This window comes from Astyanax mexicanus, chromosome 19 (genome assembly GCF_023375975.1).
Source record: "Astyanax mexicanus isolate ESR-SI-001 chromosome 19, AstMex3_surface, whole genome shotgun sequence".
Taxonomy (NCBI): Eukaryota; Metazoa; Chordata; class Actinopteri; order Characiformes; family Acestrorhamphidae; genus Astyanax; species Astyanax mexicanus.
Window position 1 is genome coordinate 9,539,342 of NC_064426.1, and position 23,190 is coordinate 9,562,531.

The window sequence follows — 23,190 nt, forward strand, 5'->3', positions numbered from 1 at the left end:
TTGTATACATAGTATATTTGATACATTTTTCCTTTGTATTTTTTTCTTTCCTACCTACAGTAATGCGTAAAGATGTACTTAGTTAGTACATAGTTATCATTTCCTCAGCAGAATGAGTGCAGTGTGTGTGTGAAAATTGTATTCCTTCAGCTAGACCTCTGCCAAAAAGACAAAACAGCTAAGCATTTTGACTTGCAGTACTTACACAATGCCAAAGAGACAATGCATTTTGGGGGCACTGATGGTTTGTGTGAGAAAGGAAATTAGTTTTGACACATGGGTAAACTGTTTTTTGAGCGATATGAGCAGTGATGAGGATCCATGTAGTTGTGCTGCACCGTCCAGTTTATTTTGACAGGAGGATGAAATGAATGAAAATGTGCCAAAGCAATTGAGAAGGATCTATACCATTTTTATAGTACTGACTATTTATATGGGAGAGGGACTTCATTTAGAAGCAAGAATGAAAGTTTTGGGAGACATATGACATTTTGCTGGTTATCTGAAGTGTTGTGAAGAACTGTAACTCTGTTTGGCATGTCATTTCAGTTTCAAGAAATGAGCCAAACCAATTGAGAAAAACTGTAAAACACATAAGTACAGATAAGTGAGGTAAGCCCTCTGAAACTATAACTATGCAAATCCTCCTCCTTCCTTTATAAAAAGCATGAGTGAGAGAGTGAAAGATTAACAGCATCAGAAGATCTGCAGGGAAAAGCACATCCCGGCTTATCCACAACCTCCACCATGTTTATCAGACCACTAATACTGCTGATATTTACTAACCTTCCATGTAAGTATTAAGATCTGAAAGATGTTAGAATTCCATACCAGACAGAATAATAGAAACTCTTTTATCAAAACTATTATTCTATTTTTTTTCCTTTTCTGCAGGTTTTCAGAGTCAGACTTTCACTCAGTCTGAATCTGTGGTTATAAAACCTGGAGAATCTCATAAACTGACCTGTACAGGATCTGGATTCACATTCCAATACTATGGTATGCATTGGATCAGACAGGCTCCTGGGAAAGGTCTGGAGTGGATTGCGTTTATACACCCAGGAAGCTCTCCTATCTACTATTCCCAGTCAGTTCAGGGAAGATTCACAATCTCCAGATCTGACTCCAGCAGTCAGGTATATTTACAGATGAACAATCTGAAGAGTGAAGACACTGCTGTGTATTACTGTGGAAGAGAAGCACAGTGGTTGAAAGCAGCAGCAGAGCTGTACAAAAACTTCCTCATTCACTTACAGAGAGAGAAGCTGGAAGTGCTGTAATCATCAGCTGTACAAAAGCAGTACAAAAACAGTGGAATTGAATGAGACATTTAACCAATAGAGGGCAATGTGTCCTCATAAATGAATCATTAATAGAACTCATCAACATTATTAAAATCACTTTTTAAATGATGATTTCATTTATTATGGGGATAAAATATCCAAATATCCAAACCGTCTATCCCTGTGTGAAAAAGTGTTTGCCCCCTATAAGTTAACTGTGATTAATCACACTTTTTGGAAAACTGAGTTCAATTTCACTACTAACCACAACCAGACCTGATTACTGCCAGACCTGTAGAATCAAGAAACCACTTAAATAGAATCTGTCTGACAACATGAAGCAGATAAAAGATCTTAAAAAGCAACACATTATGAAGGAATTTAAAAACAAATGAGAAGTAATTGATCATCTGTCAGTCTGAAAAAGGTTAAAAAGTCATTTCTAAAGATTTTGGACTCCAGTGAACCACAGTAAGAGCTATTATTCACAAATGGAAAAAACATGGAACACTAGTGAACCTTCCCAAGAGTGACCAGCCTACCAAAATTACTCCAGAAGGGCATGAACAACTCATCCAAGAGGTCATAAAAGATCCCAGAACAACATTTAAAGAACTGCAGGTCTAACTCGCCTCAGTAACAGTCAGTGTTAATGATTCAATAATAAGAAAGAGTCTTGGAGAAACAGTCTCCCTGGGAGAGTTCCAAGGCAAATCCTCCTTTACCAGACAATCCTGAAGGAGATTATCCGAACATCTGTTCATGACCTCAGGCGTACTTGGGTTCTGCAGCAGGACAATGACCCAAAGCACACAAACATGTTTACCTCTAAATGGCTTCAAAAAACTAAATGAAAGTTTTGGAGTGGCCTAGTCAAAGTCTGAGTGAGATGCTGTGGCCAAAATTATTCAAACTGATCTCATTCTTAGCTCAAACAAACTGTGAATAATATGGCAATAAAGTTAGTACAGTAAGTAAGTACTCTTAAGCACATTTAAACCCAAAGTGCTCTACATCATAGTTCAATAAAACACACACTTACATACACAAAGTGAGGTAAGCCCTTTCAAACTGTATGCAAATCCTCCTCCTCCCTTTATAAAGCAAGTGTGAGAGTGAAAGATAAACACCATCAGAAGATCTGCAGAGGAAATTCATCTCCCATCAGCTCAGATACAACCTCCACCATGTTTATTAGATTTCTAATACTTCTGACACTCACTACCCTACCATGTAAGTGTCTGGATCTGCGTGATATTAGAATAGTATCACAGAAAGGATCAAGAGAGCTTTGAGATTTTTAATTCTACCCTTTTCTGCAGGTTTTCAGAGTCAGACTTTTACTCAGTCTGGATCTGTGGTTATAAAACATGGAGGTTCTGTGTTTTAGGAGGTAGAAGGAGAAGAACTTAGAAGAAACTCACTAGAAGACACCCTAGAAGACACCAAACTCTACACAGACAGAAATCCAAACAGAATTTTAATCTAAAACCCCTGGATCCTGCAAATATCTGGCACACATATACACACATACACTACCAACTACCCACAGCTACAGCTTTAGTGAACTTTACAGTAGGACACCTTTCAGAAATTTTTGTGATCTACAAAAGCCTTTCTTTTTATTTTTCTTAATTATTTATTCCAGCAAGCATCAGTTATCATATCTCTCATAACAGGGGTAAACTGACATCAAACTGTGACAATATTGTATGTGTGAAATAAGCCTTCACAGATGTTTATGTAGATTTATGCCACTTTAATATAAGGCTTATGTAGATGTAATGTAGCCTAATGAACTGTGCTCTACTGTAAAGATTTATGGTCAATTCTCTTATATAAAAGATCTTTCTAACATGAAACTTTAGGATTGACTGTGTGAGGAAGAATGACATTCTGCATCTTTATTCTTCTGGTGATTCTCATATGATCACTCCATTTATGAGAACATGCTGCCCTCTACTGGTAAAAATCTCTCTCTAAATTACACTGTTTTTATACTGCTTTATTATTACAGCACTTACAGCTTCTCCAGATTCTCTCTGTAAGTGAATGAGGAAGTTTTTGTACAGCATTAAATTTAACCACTGTGTGTGTCTGGCACAATAATACACAGCAGTATCTTTCACTCTTCAGACTGTTCATCTGTAAATACAGCTGACTGCTGGAGTCAGATCTGGAGATTGTGAATCTTCCCTGAACTGACTGAGAATAGTAGATTGGAGTGCTGTAGGTGCTGATAAACGCAATCCACTCCAGTCCTTTCCCAGGAGCCTGTCTGATCCAGTGCAAATAAAGGCTACTGAATGTGAATCCAGATCCTGTACAGGTCAGTTTATGAGATTCTCCAGGTTTTATAACCACAGATTCAGACTGAGTGAAAGTCTGACTCTGAAAACCTGCAGAAAAAGAGAAGAATTAGAAATCTAAAAGATTCTCTTGATCCTTTCCGTAATACTATTCTAATATCATGCAGATCCAGACACTTACATGGTAGGCTAGTGAGTATCAGAAGTATTAGAAATCTGATAAACATGGTGGAGGTTGTATCTGAGCTGATGGGTGATGAATTTCCTCTGCAGATCTTCTGATGGTGTTTATCTTTCACTCTCACACTTGCTTTATAAAGGCAGGAGGAGGATTTGCATAGTTACAGTTTGAAAGGGCTTACCTCACTTTGTGTATGTAAGTGTGTGTTTTATTGAACTATGATGTAGAGCACTTTGGGTTTAAATGTGCTTAATAAATAAAAAAGTACTTACTTACTGTACTAACTTTATTACCATATTATTCACAGTTTGTTTGAGCTAAGAATGAGATCAGTTTGATCAGAATAATTTTGGCCACAGCATCTCACTCAGACTTTGACTAGGCCACTCCAAAACCTTCATTTAGTTTTTTGAAGCCATTTAGAGGTGAACATGTTCGTGTGCTTTGGGTCATTGTCCTGCTGCAGAACCCAAGTACGCCTGAACTTGAGGTCATGAACAGATGTTCGGATAATCTCCTTCAGGATTGTCTGGTAAAGGAGGATTTGCCTTGAATCTCTCCCATGGAGACTGTTTCTCCAAGTCTCTTTCTTATTATTGAATCATAAACACTGACTGTTACTGAGGCGAGTGAGATTCTGCAGTTGTGTAAATGTTGTTCTGGGATCTTTTATGACCTCCTGGATGAGTTGTTCATGCCATTTTGGAGTAATTTTGGTAGGCTGGTCACTCTTGGGAAGGTTCACTAGTGTTCCATGTTTTTTTCCATTTGTGAATAATAGCTCTTACTGTGGTTCACTGGAGTCCAAAATCTTTAGAAATGACTTTTTAACCTTTTTCAGACTGACAGATGATCAATTACTTCTCACCTGCTTTTAAATTTCATCATAATGTGTTGTTTTTAGAGATCTTTTATCTGCTTCATGTTGTCAGACAGATTCTATTTAAGTGATTTCTTGATTCTGCAGGTCTGGCAGTAATCAGGTCTGGTTGTGGTTAGTAGTGAAATTGAACTCAGTTTTCCAAAAAGTGTGATTAATCACAGTTAATTTATAGGGGGCAAACAATTTTTTAAACAGGGCTAGATGGTTTGGATATTTTTTTCCCATAATAAATGAAATCATTTAAAAAGTGCTTTTTATATTAACAAACAACATTCTAATTCATAATGTTGATGAGTTCTATTAATAATTCATTTATGAGAACACATTGTCCTCTATTGGTTAAATGTCTCATTCAATTCCACTGTTTTTGTACTGCTTTTGTACAGCTGATTATTACAGCACTTCCAGCTTCTCTCTCTGTAAGTGAATGAGGAAGTTTTTGTACAGCTCTGCTGCTGCTTTCTACCACTGTGCGTCTCTTCCACAGTAATACACAGCAGTGTCTTCACTCTTCAGATTGTTCATCTGTAAATATACCTGACTGCTGGAGTCAGATCTGGAGATTGTGAATCTTCCCTGAATTGACTGGGAATAGTAGATAGGAGAGCTTCCTGGGTGTATAAACGCAATCCACTCCAGACCTTTCCCAGGAGCCTGTCTGATCCAATGCATACCATAGTATTGAAATGTGAATCCAGATCCTGTACAGGTCAGTTTACGAGATTCTCCAGGTTTTATAACCACAGATTCAGACTGAGTGAAAGTCTGACTCTGAAAACCTGCAGAAAAGGAAAATAATTAGAATAATAGTTTTGACAAAAGAGTTTCTATTATTCTTTCTGGTAAACAATTCTAACATCATTCAGATCTTAACACTTACACGGAAGATTAGAGTATCAGCAGTATTAGTGGATTGATAAACATGGTGGAGGTTGTGCAGAAGCCGGTATGGGCTTTTCCCTGCATCTTCTGATGGTGTTTCTTTCACTCTCACTCATGCTTTATATAAAGGGAGGAGGAGGATTTGCATAGTTATAGTTTCAGGCTCACCTCACTTATCTGTACTTGTGTGTTTAAATTAAGCAATAGAACATGAGAGGGAGTGTGTTATCATGTATTACATCACAACCTTAAGTGTTCTTTTGCTTTTATACAACAGTTTCTTTTTACAAAATAAATGTTGTTTGCCAAATAGTGAACCCCAGCAATCTTTTGTTGTTGTATTGTTAAACTTCAGATCTTGTAAGATACTCAACTTACTTTGTCTTTTCCATCTAACTCAGCTTGATTCTTCACCTCCATATTCTCCATCAGTCAACATCAGTTTAACCATTTAACTCCCAGATTTAATCATTCCACCAGTAACGCTTTTAGTCATTTATAAACAACAGGTCATTGTTGCCCTTTCTACGTATGTGTTATAACTGATTATTAATGATTTTTAAGGCATTTACAACCTAATTAGTAACCATTAATAAACTAATTGTTAACCATTTATAGACCCTTTATAAAGGTAGTCTTTTTTTAAAGTGGTACCAAACTAACTTCATAACATGAACCTTTAGGATTAATAGTTTTCTTCTGGTAATTCTCATATAATAACTCCATTTATGAGAACATGCTGCCCTCTACTGGTAAAATCTCTCTCTAAATTACACTGTTTTTATACTGCTTTATTATTACAGCATTTACAGCTTCTCCAGATTCTCTCTGTAAGTGAATGAGGAAGTTTTTGTACAGCTCTTTCATTACATTGAAGCACTGTGAGTCTCTGGTACAGTAATACACAGCAGTATCTTCACTCTTCAGATTGTTCATCTGTAAGTACAGCTGACTGCTGGAGTCAGATCTGGAGATAGTGAATCTTCCCTGAACTGACTGAGAATAGGTGATTGGAGAGTTGTAGGTGCCAATAACTGCAATCCACTCCAGACCTTTCCCAGGAGCCTGTCTGACCCAGTTCATATAATAGCTACTGAATGTGAATCCAGATCCTGTACAGATCAGTTTATGAGATTCTCCAGGTTTTATAACCACAGATTCAGACTGAGTGAGAGTCTGACTCTGAAAACCTGCAGAAAAAGAGAAGAATTAAAAATCTAACTGATTTTCATGATTCTCCCTGTGATACTATTCTAATATCATGCAGATACAGACACTTACATGGTAGGTTAGTGAGTATTATCAGCAGTATTAGAGAGCTGCTAAACATGGTGGAGGTTGTATCTAAGCTGATGGGTGATGGCTTTCCTCTGCAGATCTCAGTGCTGTTCAGATTTCAGATGTGCTTTATAGAGGGAGGAGGAAGATTTACATAACCACAGTTTTAGGAGCTTACCTCACTTGCCTGTACACATGTTTAGTGTATTATTATATAAAATCACAAGTTTAAAATTGCTATAGGTTAAGAACGAGATGTCACTCAATAATGTCAATTACATGTGAGCACAGGCAATTAGTACTTGTAATAAAAGGTCAGTGTCCATTCGAAAAAATTATTTTAAGGTAAATCTTATTCCTGTTTTGTTTGTATGCACTATAAAATAATAAAAAGGCTTAATTTTTCATATTTATTTACTCTTTATTGGTGACTAATGATCTTAATAAGACATCTTTATTAAATAATTTTATTTTGACAGGAAGTTCCTGTATTTTCTTTTAACTGAAAGATGAACTGTGACTGTCCCTGACAGCATGGCATGGCAGCAGATCCAGTATCTGAGTCAGTATCTGGAACGGCAGAACTATTGTTCTATGTTTTGAATTCACTTGTTCCTTCATTTGTTTTCAATATGATCAAAAATAACTAATCCCTAGAATTTTAGAATTAATCTAATGTTATTATAAGTAATTAGAGTATAGTTGTAGATTTCAATTGGCCAACAATGTAGTAAAATATTTTTTATTGAGGTGGGGGGTAAATACATGGACATGTATATATGGGTGGTCCTGGCACTTGTCCATGTTTCATTCAAGTGTAAACATAATATGATCTCTGTGACTAGAAGCCTAAATATGTGTTAATAAGAACATTAATACAGCTATTTGTCAGTGTGGATCTTGGAAATCAGTGGTTTACAGGATATGAAATGCATTTCAGCACCAGGTGTAAACTGACCCTAACAATCTTAACTATAATTTCACCTTTTATATTTAAAGCTAATATGTGATGTACAGAGGTGGAATGTAATAAATTACATTTACTCAAATTACTGTAACTGAGTAGATTTTATGGGTAATTTGTAATTTTTAAAGTAGTTTTTAAATAAGGTAATTTTACTTTTACTCAAGTACATTTTGACACAATTAATTTAGTTCACTACATTGGAAAACTCCCCCTTACTGAGTAAATAATTAAATGCTGGGGGAAAAGAAAACAAATTGTCTGAATTAAAAAATGATAATGGAAACATTAAACAATCTGCATAAATGTTAAAATAACATGTAAATAGCAGTTAAAGATAGCAATGGCAAGTTAAAAAATAATAACGAACTGTAAAACCATAAAAATACAGTTTATAGTCATCTATATGAGCATAATCTTTTAACCTTTTAACAGTAAAGAAAAAAATGGATCATTGAAATTTATGCCACTTGTTCTTGAAAATGTTTTATGTGGTGGTCTGAACAAATACTGATTGAAAGATACAAATTATTATGTGGAATAATAGTTTATTAAAAATATTTTATTTATGATTAGTATTTTTTTATCAAATAATTAAAAGTAACTATGTAACTTTTACTCAAAGTAAATTTTAAATTGAGTACTTTTTTTACTTTTACCCAAGTAGATTTTTAGATTGATACTTTTCCTTTTACTTGAGTAGAATTTTAGCACAGTAAAGGTACTTTTACTTAATTACAATTTTTCAAGTACTTTTTCCACCTCAGGTGATGTCTGCTCCCCGATAAACCACTCTGCTGAGTTTTTGTACAGCTGCATCATATGTTAACACCACTGTGGTTTCCTGCACAGTAATACACAGCTGAATCCTGATCAGTTAAACCAGTCAGCTTCAGATACACCACATTATTGGAGTTTTCTCTGGTAATTTCCATACGTCCCTCGACAGGTTTGTCATATACAGTTCGACTGGCATCATACCAGATTGCTCCAATGTGCTCCAGTGCTTTCCCAGTCTGCTGTCTGATCCAGTGCATGCCATAGCTCCCAAAGTTAAATCCAGATCCTCTACAGGAGAGACTCAGAGTTTCTCCAGGTTGTTTTAGAACAGAATTAGAGGGAATGGACTCAAGAGTCTGGCATTTTACACCTGTTACAGAAAACACAGGGACATTAAATGCAACCGATTTCTATATTAACTTTACTCACAACACTAAAATAGACTACAATAAATCATTGTAGAACTCACTGCTGTAGAACTGCTGAAGGTGAGCAGTATCAGTAATAAGCAGAGTGTGTTTTTCATGGTGAGAGCTGAGATGAGACTGTACTGCTCCACTCAGATCAGCAGCATATAAGCATTAGATAGAGTCACACCACACTGGATTTGCATCCTCTTTTGGGAAAAACAATACATATTAGACTGTGTTTTACATTCATATTTGCATATCTGCATACACTATTTATACTGCAGTGTACACTATACACGCATTAAATCTATTTTTAAAATGTGCTCTTTAATTTTATACTTAAATGTCAAATACAGTTGCAAGAAAAAATATGTGAACCCTTTGGGATTACTTTGATATTTTTTTTGCATAAATTGGTCATTAAATGTTTTCTGATCTTCATCTAAGTCACAACAATAGACAAACACAGTCTGCTTAAACTAATACCAGACAAAAAATATGTTTGCATGGTTTTATTGAACAGAACATGTTAACATTCACAGTGCAGGGTTAAAAAATTATGTGAATCTTTGGATTTAATAACTGGTTGACCCTCCTTTAGCAGCAAAAACCTCATCCAGACGTTTCCTGTAGTTGTTGCAGATCAGACCTGAACAACAATCAGGAGGAATTTTAATTTGTTCCTCTTTGCTGAGCTGTTTCAGTTCAGCTATAATATTCTTGGGATATCTGGACTGAATCACTCTGTTGAGGTCATGATGCCACAGTCGTCATGATGACACAGGAGTTCAGGAGGTCTGGAATCTCCAGAAGGACTCCGTACAGACCCTGAGGCAGCAAAGTAGCCCCAAACCATGATGCCCCCTCCACCATATTTCACAAATGGGATGAGGTTTTGATGGTCTCATTATATTCTGGCTCCAATTAGCTCTTAGAAAAGTACTTTTTCTTCCCTTACATGTTGAGTTTAATAAAACCATGCAAACATATATTTTTGTGTGGTATTAGGTTAAGCAGACTGTGTTTGTCTATTGTTGTGACTTAGATGAAGATCAGAACACATTTAATGATCAATGTATGCTGAAATTCAAGTAATCCCAAAGGGTTTAAATACTTTTTCTTGTTACTGTAAACACAGTACGTGTGTTTAAATAAGGTGCCAGGGCTTATATAGTTAAGCTTCACAGTGAGGAGCTACGTTTAAACAGCAGTGAGGTTTTTACAGGGTTATGTTGATGTGTTCCACCTGTTTGTAGGTGGTCATTTCTGTCTCTCTACCTGTTCCAATCAAGTTGCTAACAGATAGATGGCACATTGCCAACTGAATCCATTCCCACATTTAATATAGGTTTTCTTCTTCCCACAGTGCATCTATGTGCCATCACTTCCACATGTGTATTAATGCTGCACATCTAACAGGCCATGAACATGACGTAGAAAGAAACAAGACTCCAGGAGATATCTGTCCCCAGCTCTAAGGTCTAAATCTGGTGATCAATAATAGTACTGAAACATTTGATGTTGTTCTGTTCTGACATAAGTACATATTTCAGTATAAAACTGATCAGACATTTATGAACTCTGATTTTGCTCAGTTCATTTTGTACTCACTTCAAGTGCGTATTCTCCTCTATAGAGATTATCTGGCCTGCCATCACTAGTTCTCATGTGTGTTTAGTTCAGGTGTGTTTTCTTGTGACAAAACTATTTTTTGGAAAGCAGCCAGGTGACTCATGTAATCATGTAATTTGTGACCCTGCGTTTGCTGATCAGTCATGTTGTGTGAAAGTTACAACAGTAAGCTGCCACTGTTACAGACCCACAAACAAAGCCCTTAATCTGCATGCTCAATAGATACTTCAGCAATGGCTCTGTGGGTCTAAAACATAAGGTAAATAAGGTAAAATTTTCCCTATATCTTTTCCTGACAAATGTGTGTTAAAACCATTTTGGAAATAATTTTGGAGAACATTCAGACGTGTACCATGGATTTATGGTGATTAAAATTATATTAAGACTAAGACTGCTTTAAAAAAAAACAAAGTAATCTATTAATGAGATACCTGGACAATGTTGATGCCTATGTAAGACACAGTTACAATGATTTGTAATCTTGTGGCACCATCTGCTGGTGTGATAAATGTGATCCACTCATATTTAAAGTTAGTTCCCTTATTTCAGCTTCTCTGCTGAGTTTTTGTGCAGCTGCTTCATGTGTTTGCACCACTGTGGGGTCTTGCACAGTAATACACAGCTGAATCCTGATCAGTCAAACCAGTCAGCTTCAGATACACCATGTTCTTGGAGTTTTCTCTCGTAATTTCCAAACGTCCCTCAACTGCTTTGGCATATATAGTTTTGCTGGCATCATACCAAATAACCCCCATCCACTCCAGTGCTTTTCCAGTCTGCTGTCTGATCCAGTGCATGCCATAGCCCCCAAAGTTAAATCCAGATCCTCTACAGGAGAGACTCAGAGTTTCTCCAGGTTTTATCTGAACTGCAGTTTCCAATGATTCCATACTCTGACATTTCACTCCTGTTAAAAACAAGAAAAATATTATTATTACAGTATTAGAGTATTAAAGCCATTATGTTTGGTTTTTAGTCAAATGGTGAATTCACTCACTGCTGAAGGTGAGCAGTAGCAGTAATAAGGAGAGTGTGATTTTCATGATGAGAACTGATGAGACTCTACTGCTCCACTCAGATCAGCAGCTCATAAGGACTGGATGAACACACATCTCACTGGATTTGCATCATGATGTCATAGTGCATCCTTTAAACATATCTTTATCTGTTTTTGCAAATTTGCAACTTCTTGTTTTTTGCTGATCTTTGATCTTAATGTGGTATCTTGTCCTTGATAAACCATACATGTTGCAAATGAAGTAGAAATAAAAGTATCGGCTCTGTGAGTTAATGGTAAAGTTTTTGTAACATAGGTCATGTGTAGAAAAATGGGAAAAAGAAGAATCTGGAGTATCTGACCATTTTAGTGTCAAAAGCAGCATAAAAACCTGACCAAAAACAGTATTATATTTAACATATTAATTAAAATTATTACTTAATAAAATTACACACTAAGCAGGATTCCATTTATATTTCGCAAACTGAAATTTGGGAAACATTATTTTCATAAATACATTTTTATAAAATATTATCCTTTGCTTGAACACTTCTTTATATGCATCCATAGGACACTGTGTAGTCTATAGTTGAAACCCAAAGGAATCTAACTAGTGTGTACAGTTGAATATTTAAAGAGTAGAAATCATAATTTCACTGCCTACATTGTGCACTATGTATGGAACAAGGAGCAATATTAAATTCCCTCAGCATTGTTCACTATTGTCATGTTTGCCACTGTGCTTTGTGTCTTTATTGCCTTACAGGAGAATAACAGAGCTATTGTTTATGATGATTTTGAGGCTTATTTCTATCTAATCAGCAGAGCAGAAGCAGGATAATCAAGATGGAATGACTTATGTTAAGTATTTTATTCAAATCTATATCTATCTATACTGAAGTGTTTCCATAAAAAATCTTACTGTATTTTTTGCACTATAAGGTGTACTTAAAATCCTTCCATTTTCCCAAAAGCTGTCAGTGCACCCTATAATCCGGTGCACCTTATGTATAAAAATAGACATTTATTAAGAGCACGCTTTATAACCCGGTGTGCCTTATAGTGCAAAAAATACTGTACTTTTACTCTACTTTATGCAGAATTAGTTTGAATCTTACTTTTTGCTTTTGCCTGCATTAAAACATAACATATCAAAACAAAAGAAGCATGAAGCAGCAGAATCAGAGAACAGTGTAAACTTTGTTTTTAATGTGTTTTCACCTGTTGGATGTACAGTAGCTATCTAGTGTAAACATATCATGCAACATCAGAGTAGCAGTGTAATATTCTAGGAAAGCATATGCCTGCATCAATTATGGAATACATAGGAATATATTGATGAATATTAAATTTAATCTTAAACTGAAACTTTGCTTGTTTTTAGCTTAAAGGAACGTACTTGATATGGTAAGTTACAGCATGGTACAGTATGATATGGTGTTTTACACTTTCCACAGAAACAGAAAGAAAAACAGAAGCTGACAGAAGGACTGACTGTATGAAATGCAGTGGATCCACATGTTTATTCAGTAAAGAGAAGGTGGTGTTTTTGTTAAAGGACTTCCTCCACCTGTAGCACTGTGTTGTTCCATATCCTCTCCGAGTGCAGTAATACACAGCTGTGTCTTCAGTCTGAACACTCTGCCGTATTAAAGTCACCGTGCTGCTGGAGGAATCTTTGAAGATGCTGAACTTGCTCTTTAAAATATCACTATAACGTGTCGCTGCATCTCCACATGTCTCTCCAATCCACTCCAATGTGTTTCCTGAAGACTGACAGATGAAGGTGGTGCAATAGCTGTCAGTAAATGAATATCCAGAGACCTTACAGCTGATGCTCAGAGTCTGTCCATGCTGGAGTATTACAGCCGCTGACTGACTGAACTCAACTTTACCAGACACACCTGCAAATAATCAACAGCCTCATTTTAAAATCACTATTACTCTTATTTTTATATTATTTTATTGTTTAATATAAATGTGTAAATAAGCGAGTAAAGCAGCTCACAGGATGCAGTTGTCAGCAGCAGCAGCAGCAGTATAGGGGTCATGTTGGAAGGTTTATAGGAAGCTGACTCTCAGGCTCCTCTGGGTTTGGGTTGGTTTATATGCAGGTAAATATGAGAGGAGGGGAAACATCTTTTACATCCTCATATTCACACATTCATGTAAACTCTTCCAGTGATGAAACAGAAGAGTTTCTCTATTAAACTATTATTTTAAAAGATTTATGATAAAGATAGTAGTAAATAATAACAATATATAATGAACAGATAAGTATAGATCTTTAAAATAAAATACAAGAACTATAAAAACAGACAAATATTGTGTTAATGTATCTATCTTAGTTTTGTGACTAAACAGTTATAATCATTATCAATCACATTTTCCAGAGAATACATTTCTCAAGGGCCGGGAAAATATTCTCTGGTCCGTTCTCCTGCACTTAAAATATAGTGGATCTACTTTGTAATGAATCAGTGTATAATTTTTACAGTAATAACTACAGGTTTGGTCAAATAAAAAACACAAGCCTTTCATTTTTAGAATAACTGAACTTAATACCACATTACCAAAATACCAGCATCACAAATCAGAAATAATTTATTCTCTCTTAATATCATTTTGTTAGTCAAACAAAATTACAACATGATTTAATTTAAGATGATAAAGCTTAATACATTGAAGCTTTACCTAATCCATTATTCTTACCATTCTCTGCTGCTCACATTAAGCCTGAAAAGTTCACAGAACTGAAATAACGCGCTGAAGCAACCTGCTGCCTTAAAAACAAAGCTTAACTGTCCTATGTTTGTGGTCAGTTTGACTCCAGTCAATGTTTAATGCCTTTAAATAAGCAGTTAATATCATTTTATTTACTTGTGGTGTGTTTTCTGTGCCCTGTACACATGTGTACATTGGTGTTGTTTGGGACAGGGGACATGGTGGGTAAAACATAATTCTTATAAGAACTTGATATTTCTATAAAGGGATATATTGTTCCTAAAAACATATTGATAGTCCACACAACACAGTGGTAATGCAGACATATGAAAGGTTTCTACAGAAGCTTCTAAAGCAGTTCTCTTGGTGATCTGTGTCTCTCTCTTTCTGTTCTCTCTACCAGTGTTGGGCACGTTACTTTAAAAAAGTAGTTATATTTAGTAATTAGTTATAGTTACTTACGGAGTTACTTCACTATAAATGTAACTAGTTACCAGTAAAAGTAACTATTTGCTACTTTTTTTATTTGCCCCGTAAAAAATGGACAAAAGGAAATAAATTATGTAATTACTATTATTATTAGAAAAATAACAAACGAAAATAAACCCAAAATGTTGACAAAAATATAATCTAACGAATTTAAAAAAATAAGAAAGAAAGACTCCACCAAACAAACCAAATCAAAGGAAAAATGTATAAATAAACAAAACAAAAGAATGGACACAAACAACAATGCATTAAAAAACTAATATAAAACAATCACAGGCTTTCTGCTCAGAATAATAAAAGTTTCAGTTAGTTTCAGTTTCAAATCAGGAAAACAGCTTACCAAAACCTCAACATATCTTTTATATTTGACAATATTTGATTAACTTAAAGGTCCTTACTTATTTTTATTTAACTGAACTGAGTTTTATATTATTTAAAGCCTCGCGCTGAATTCAGCTCCTTGCTGTAAACAAGAGAGAGAGAGTCGCAGGGCATTTTGCTTGATTTCTTTTAATTAATTATCAGTACATTTGTTGGCTTTAGTGAACAACATGAATTTTACTACACTTGTCCAACCTTATTTATTAAAACGCTTTTTTTTTGAAGACAGAGGTTATTCTGCGCGCAATGCCGCTCGCGATGCGCCATGCACCACTTTGCACCTGCGGCATTTCAGAGCGCTGGACAAGATTTTAATTAATTAATTAATTAATTAATTAATTATTTTTTTAATCAAGTTTCCCTGGTGATAAGAAACGAATGCTAACATATAGCTTTGTATTTCTGTGCGTTTCAAAAGTTTCAAGTTTTCTATAATTGACGGACAGCACCAGAGGCCGACAATGTGCTTTATTTCTCAGATATAAAAGTGAAATTCAGTTAAATAATAGCAAAGTTAAATAAAATAAATTTAGGTTTAGTCAAAGTTCTTTTCTCTTTTAATTTTCCATTTCAAAAACTGCAGCATTTTACTGAGAATAAGCATCTGTTGAAATTCTTAAACAGCAGAATGCCTGTCTGCTATATTAAGTTAGAGTGATTTAGTCTGTGTTCTAAACATAAATATAAATCCTTTTAACTGACAGAAATAAATATAACTAATAATAATTTATATTTAACCTGGATTTTTAAGTATATTTTATTTTAATATTTGACTGCTGAAGGCTTTGGGTGAGGTTTATTTTTCTGTGATGGTATGGGGTATTTTGGAGCGCAGGGCGCAGGGTAATCAATCGCAAAGCTTTTTTCCGCCGCCAAGATAGAAACACGCCAGAAATTTACCTGAACACACATCATTTATGATAAATCCTCCTCTGATGAGAATCAGCCCCTTACTGTAGAACATCTTTTTGTCTCTCATCCGAAATCAAACAGACTACTTTTCAAAAGTGAAAGGATATAATGGTCTGTCTCACCACTTGAACAGTAGGATAGACTTAGCACTGCTAATGTCATCAAACTACTTCCAGGTCTCACCAGATACACTATCAGCCACGTCCAAGAAAAATAATCAGTATCTGAGTTCTTCAGAACACCATCAGTGGAAAAGGATAAACTACTTTAGATGATACATTTAGAGGGATGTGTAAAAGGATAGTTGGAAAGACATGGATGTAACCCCTTCATATGTGAATCCTGCTTCTTAAAAGTGTTATAACAAAAGCACAGGTATTGCACTTTGATTATAAAGCACTTTACATGGAATCACTTTAAGGCCATCAAATGGTGATTATTCTGATCTGATTACTTCATTTAAAAGGACACTCTGCCCTCTGCTGGTTAAACTTCTCTCTGAATCGCACTGAAGCTTCTCCAGTGGTTTTTGTACAGCTCTGCTGCTGTTTTCAACCACTGTGTGTATCTGGCACAGTAATACACAGCAGTGTCTTCACTCTTCAGACTGTTCATCTGTAAATATAGCTGACTGCTGGAGTCAGATCTGGAGATTGTGAATCTTCCCTCAACTGACTGAGAATACTTGGTGTTAGAGCTGTCTCTTGAAATTCTAGCAATCCACTCCAGTCCTTTCCCAGGAGCCTGTCTGATCCAGTGCATATAATAGCTGCTGAATGTAAATCCAGATCCTGTACAGGTCAGTTTATGAGATTCTCCAGGTTTTATAACCACAGATTCAGACTGAGTGAGAGTCTGACTCTGAAAACCTGCAGAAAAAGAGACGAATTAGAGAAACATGTTCCATAATTCATTCTACATAAAAATTCTGATATCAAGCAGATACAGACACTTACATGGTAGGTTAGTGAGTATCAGCAGTATTAGAGATCTGCTAAACATGGTGGAGGTTGCAGCTGAGCTGACGTGTGATTTTCTCTGCACTTCACTCAGTGTTGTTGACGTTATACTCATTCTTTTTATAAAGGGAGGAGGGTGATTTACATATTACAGTTTTGGAAGGGTTGCCTCTCTTCACCCTTCATAAACTTGTTCAGGTTGTACAACAATCAGTGACAACATGTTTATCTTATGATTCAGAGGGATATTGTGCTCTGGTTACTGCAATACTGTACTGGACAATTAAAGAAACTCATTAGTGAGAAATTGCGAGAAAATGTGATCAGCCTGTTTTTTTGTGCTGAATTATATTAAAGATAATTCAGCACATTTTGTTTAGTAATATTTAAATTTGTTTGATGATCAGAAAAAAAATTATTATTTGAGTGACAAACATACAAAAATATAAGAAATCATGAGGGCAAAAACGTTTTCACACTACTGTATTATATAAATACTTTTTACTAGAAATATTGTCCACCTATCTTGCAGTTCATCAGAAGGTAAAACACTCATTCACTCATGCTGTGTGTTTTTGATAGGTTAAAAGAAGCTGACCAGGAGAAAAACCCACCATAAAACACCAAACTCTTACAGATAGAGATCAGAGTGAAAATCTACATCTACTTGGTCCTGAAAATATGTAGTACAGACACACACACACACACAGACACACACACACACAATCCACTATCCAACAGCAATCGCTTTACTCATACTTTACAGTACACTGTCAGATGTTTAATGGGTTTAGTATAATAAAATACCATTTAATTGTATAACATGTACACAAAACATCGAGCAAACGACTGAATTTGGGAGCTTCCAAACCTTCACCCACACTGAAATATGTGGAGTAAGATTTATTTTAACTAAAACTTTAGTTGCTGTATCTTAAATCAAGTATAAATAAATATATATAGATCTTATATATATAGATCTTATATCACTTACATTTTGTACAATGGTTTACAGCCTGGCTGACTGCACAGTGTTGTAAGCCAAAAGCTAACATATTTATATAAAGGACTAATGAAAGATTACAGTGGGATTTCTCTTACTCTTACTTTTTTGTATATTAACTGAATATTCAAGGTAAAGTAGACCTGGTAAAAAGATTATACCCTGATGGTAAATAAATGTTATGCAAATAATTGATGCCAGGAACCAATAGAAAACATGTACTTCTTTTGTGTAATGTACTAAGAAATATAAGAAGTAAACTTTACCTTATTTTTTTGTCTTACATGTTCAGTGTAGGTAATATTTTTTTCACAATGTGGAGTAAACTCTAATCTAATAACATGAGAGCAAATGGTTACCAGTTTTGTAAATTCTATGAGTTGTTTTTTACAGTGTAGGACATCATACATAAAGTCACATGACACCTATAATAACCTTTCTTCACAACTGACCTAAAGCTGTACAAACATTTATAAATTATTTATTCCAACCAGCATGATTTCTCAAAACGCTGAACAGACATTAAACTTAAAGCAAAAAATTAAAGCAGCGTTTACAGCAATAAACAGTTAAAACACACCGTGTCTTCTGGTTTAATGTCTCTCCATTATACTGTTTTTGTGCTGCTTTATTATTAACAGCTTCTCTCTGTAAGTGAGTGAGGAAGTTTTTGTACAGCTCTGCTGCTGTTTTTAACCACTGTGTAAGTCTAGTCTGGCACAGTAATACACAGCAGTATCTTCACTCCTCAGATTGTTCATCTGTAAATACAGCTGACTGCTGGAGTCAGATCTGGAGATTGTAAATCTTCCCTCAACTGACTGAGAATAGTAGATAGGATAGCTGCTTGTGCCTATAACTGCAATCCACTCCAGACCTTTCCCAGGAGCCTGTCTGACCCAGGCCATAGCATAGCTGCTGAATGTGTATCCAGATCCTGTACAGGTCAGTTTATGAGATTCTCCAGTTTTTTTAACGACAGATTCAGACTGAGTGAGAGTCTGACTCTGAAAACCTGCAGAAAAAGAGAAATTAGAGGAACATTTTCTATAATTCCTTTTGTTATGTAATTCTGATAGCATGCAGATACAGACACTTACATGGTAGGTTAGTGAGTATCAGCAGCATTAAAGATCTGCTAAACATGGTGGAGGTTGTATTTGAGCTGCTGGGTGATGGCTTTTCTTCACTCAGTGCTGTTCAGCTTTTAGATGTGCTTTATAGTGGGAGGAGGAGGATTTGCATAATCACAGTTTCAGAGGCTTACCTGACTGGTCTGTACACATGTGTGTTTTAATACATTATTATATAAAAGCACTTTGGATTTAAATTTGCTTCATAAATAAATAAATACATTTCTAACTGTGTTTAAATTGTCTCAGCTCATGTAGGTTAGGAACGAGTTTAGTTTATTATGAGCAATGTTTATAGGCTGATTTTTTTAAAGGATATTTTAGTCTGAGATATGCAGTTCTCATATGTGTCACACAATGAGCATCTTCATGTTTTGATTGTGCTTACCGTACTACAAAATTAGACGATGATGAAAGCTAACCTGTGAGAAGTAACCTGCACTTTTATTTTTAAAGTGTTTGCTGGATTATAATGAATAAAATCTTTTACTTACCAAAAAAGATCATCTTAGCCGTCGTACTATTTCATATATGTAATATAATAACACTTATAATGATATGATGTCCATTTATCTTCTTATCCACTGTTTTCAGGTTCATGATGGATCTGGTATCTCTACCTGGAATCACTGGATACAAAAAGCAAGACAGAGTCTGGACAGGATTCCAGTAGATCACAGGGTATAACAGAGTTACCCAACCCTGATCCTGGAGTCACTCTGTCCTGCACATTTTAGTGTTTCCCTGCCATCAACACACCTGATCCAACTAATTAACCATTTAACAATCCTCTTCAGAGTTGTAGTGGGTGGATTAAATCAGGTACAACATGAACACTACGTGTAGGTCAGTGTGACTCCAGAACCAGGGTTGGGAATGAAGTATATTTTCATAAAATAAAGTGTATTTTCTTTATTTCTCTTCACACTCTTCACTAATGTATGTAATTATTCTTTAGGTAGACTCCGCCTATGACTGTGTATGGCTATGTATGCTTAAGTGTTTCCAGATGTATACCATAACACTATATAAGCAGGTCCCCAAGAGTGGGGAGGAAGAGAGCAGAAACTTCAAATAGGGAAAACATCTCTCCAAGGCTGGCCTAGGAAGCCTTGTAGATATTGTCTTAGTCTTTTGTAATAAATAATTGTATTACACCTAAGGCAATGTCTGCAGTGTCTTCTTCCTCATCTTCAAGCACCTTCACAGCAAAGAGACAGCGGTAAACGACAGGAACCACTAGGATATAACACCTGTTCTCCCACACCAGGGGATAATTTAAAATAGTCGATTTACCTGTTCTGTGTTTTAGGAGGTAGAAGGAGAAGAACTTAGAAGAAACCCACTAGAAGACACCAAACTCTCCACAGACAGAAATCCGAAAAGAATTTTAATCTAAAACCCCTGGATCCTGCAAATGTCTGGCACACATACACACATATTACCAACTACACAACAGCTACAGCTTCAGTACACTTTACAGTAGGACACCATTCAGAACGTTTTGTGATCTACAAAAGTCTTTCTTTTTATTTTTTTTAAATGATTTATTCCAGCAAGCATCAGTGATCATATCACTCATAACAGGGTTAAACTGACATTAAACTGTGACAATATTGTCTGTGTGGAATAAGCCTTCACAGATGTTTATGTAGATTTATGGCACTTTAATATAAAGCTTATGTAGGTGTATTGTAGCGTAATTAACTGTGCTCTATTGTAAAGATTTATGGTCAATTCTCTTATATAAAAGATCTTTCTAACATGGACCTTTAGGATTGACTGTGTGAGGAAGAATGACATTCTGCATCTTTATTCTTCTGGTAATTCTCATATAATAACTCAATTTTTGAGAACATGCTGCCCTCTACTGGTAAAATCTCTCTCTCAATTACAGTTTTCACACTGCTTTATTATTACAGAACTTACAACTTCTCCAGATTCTCTCTGTGAGTGAATGAGGAAGTTTTTGTACAGCTCTGTCATTACATTGAAGCACTGTGTGTGTCTGGCACAGTAATACACAGCAGTATCTTCACTCTTCAGATTGTTCATCTGTAAGTACAGCTGACTGCTGGAGTCAGATCTGGAGATTGTGAATCTTCCCTGGACTGACTGAGAATAGTAGATTGGAGTGCTGACTGTGCTGATAAACGCAATCCACTCCAGACCTTTCCCAGGAGCCTGTCTGATCCAGGCCATTTCATAGCTGCTGAATGTGAATCCAGATCCTGTACAGGTCAGTTTATGAGATTCTCCAGGTTTTACAACCACAGATTCAGACTGAGTGAGAGTCTGACTCTGAAAACCTGCAGAAAAGGAGAAGAATTAGAAATCTAAAAGATCGTCATTATTCTCTCTGTGAGACTATTCTAATTTACACAGATCCAGACACTTACATGGTAGGCTAGTGAGTATCAGAAGTATTAGAAATCTGATAAACATGGTGGAGGTTGTATCTGAGCTGATGGGTGATAAATTTCCTCTGCAGATCTTCTGATGGTGTTTATCTTTCACTCTCACACTTGCTTTATAAAGGCAGGAGGAGGATTTGCATAGTTACAGTTTGAAAGGGCTTACCTCACTTTGTGTATGTAAGTGTGTGTTTTATTGAACTATGATGTAGATCACTTTGGGTTTAAATGTGCTTAATAAATAAAAAAAAGTACTTACTTACTGTACTAACTTTATTGCCATATTATGCACAGTTTGTTTGAGCTAAGAATGAGATCAGTTTGATCAGAATAATTTTGGCCACAGCATCTCACTCAGACTAGGCCACTCCAAAACCTTCATTTAGTTTTTTGAAGCCATTTAGAGGTGAACATGTTCGTGTGCTTCGGATCATTGTCCTGCTGCAGAACCCAAGTACGCCTGAACTTGAGGTCAAGAACAGATGTTCGGATAATCTCCTTCAGGATTGTCTGGTAAAGGAGGATTTGCCTTGAATCTCTCCCATGGAGACTGTTTCTCCAAGTCTCTTTCTTATTATTGAATCATAAACACTGACTGTTACTGAGGCGAGTGAGATTCTGCAGTTGTGTAAATGTTGTTCTGGGATCTTTTATGACCTCCTGGATGAGTTGTTCATGCCATTTTGGAGTAATTTTGTAGGCTGGTCACTCTTGGGAAGGTTCACTAGTGTTCCATGTTTTTTTCCATTTGTGAATAATAGCTCTTATTGTGGTTCACTGGAGTCCAAAATCTTTAGAAATGACTTTTTAACCTTTTTCAGACTGACAGATGATCAATTACTTCTCACCTGCTTTTAAATTTCGTCATAATGTGTTTCTTTTTAAGATCTTTTATCTGCTTCATGTTGTGAGACAGATTCTATTTAAGTGAATTCTTGATTCTGGAGGTCTGGCTGTAATCAGGTCTGGTTGTGGTTAGTAGTGAAATTGAAAAGTGTGATTAATCACAGTTAATTTATAGGGGGCAAACACTTTTTCAAACAGGGCTAGATGGTTTGGATATTTTTTCCCCTTAATAAATAAAATCATCACTTAAAAGGTGCTTTTAATATTAACAAACAACATTCTACATCATAATGTTGATGAGTTCTATTAACGATTCATTTATGAGGACACATTGCCCTCTATTGGTTAAATGTCTCAATTCCACTGTTTTTGTACTGCTTTTGTACAGCTGATGATTACAGCACTTACAGCTTCTCTCTCTGTAAGTGAATGAGGAAGTTTTTGTACAGCTCTGCTGCTGCTTTCAACCACTGTGCGTCTCTTCCACAGTAATACACAGCAGTGTCTTCACTCTTCAGATTGTTCATCTGTAAATATACCTGACTGCTGGAGTCAGATCTGGAGATTGTGAATCTTCCCTGAATTGACTGGGAATAGTAGATAGGAGAGCTTCCTGGGTGTATAAACGCAATCCACTCCAGACCTTTCCCAGGAGCCTGTCTGATCCAATGCATACCATAGTATTGAAATGTGAATCCAGATCCTGTACAGGTCAGTTTACGAGATTCTC

At 35.8% G+C, this 23,190-nt stretch overlaps 1 protein-coding gene across 1 annotated transcript in view; it reads right to left on the reverse strand.

The window, feature by feature from the left end:
* Positions 1-9,086, reverse strand: part of LOC125784523 (immunoglobulin gamma-1 heavy chain-like) — an 83,517-nt gene extending 74,431 nt beyond the window's left edge. Inside the window, exons 1-2 of the mRNA XM_049468270.1 lie at positions 9,041-9,086; positions 8,631-8,930 (exon numbers count right to left, since the gene is read on the reverse strand). Of these exons, the coding sequence (XP_049324227.1) occupies positions 8,631-8,930; positions 9,041-9,086 (346 nt within the window). The remainder of the gene's footprint in view (positions 1-8,630; positions 8,931-9,040) is intronic.
* Between the last annotated feature and the right edge of the window lie 14,104 nt (positions 9,087-23,190).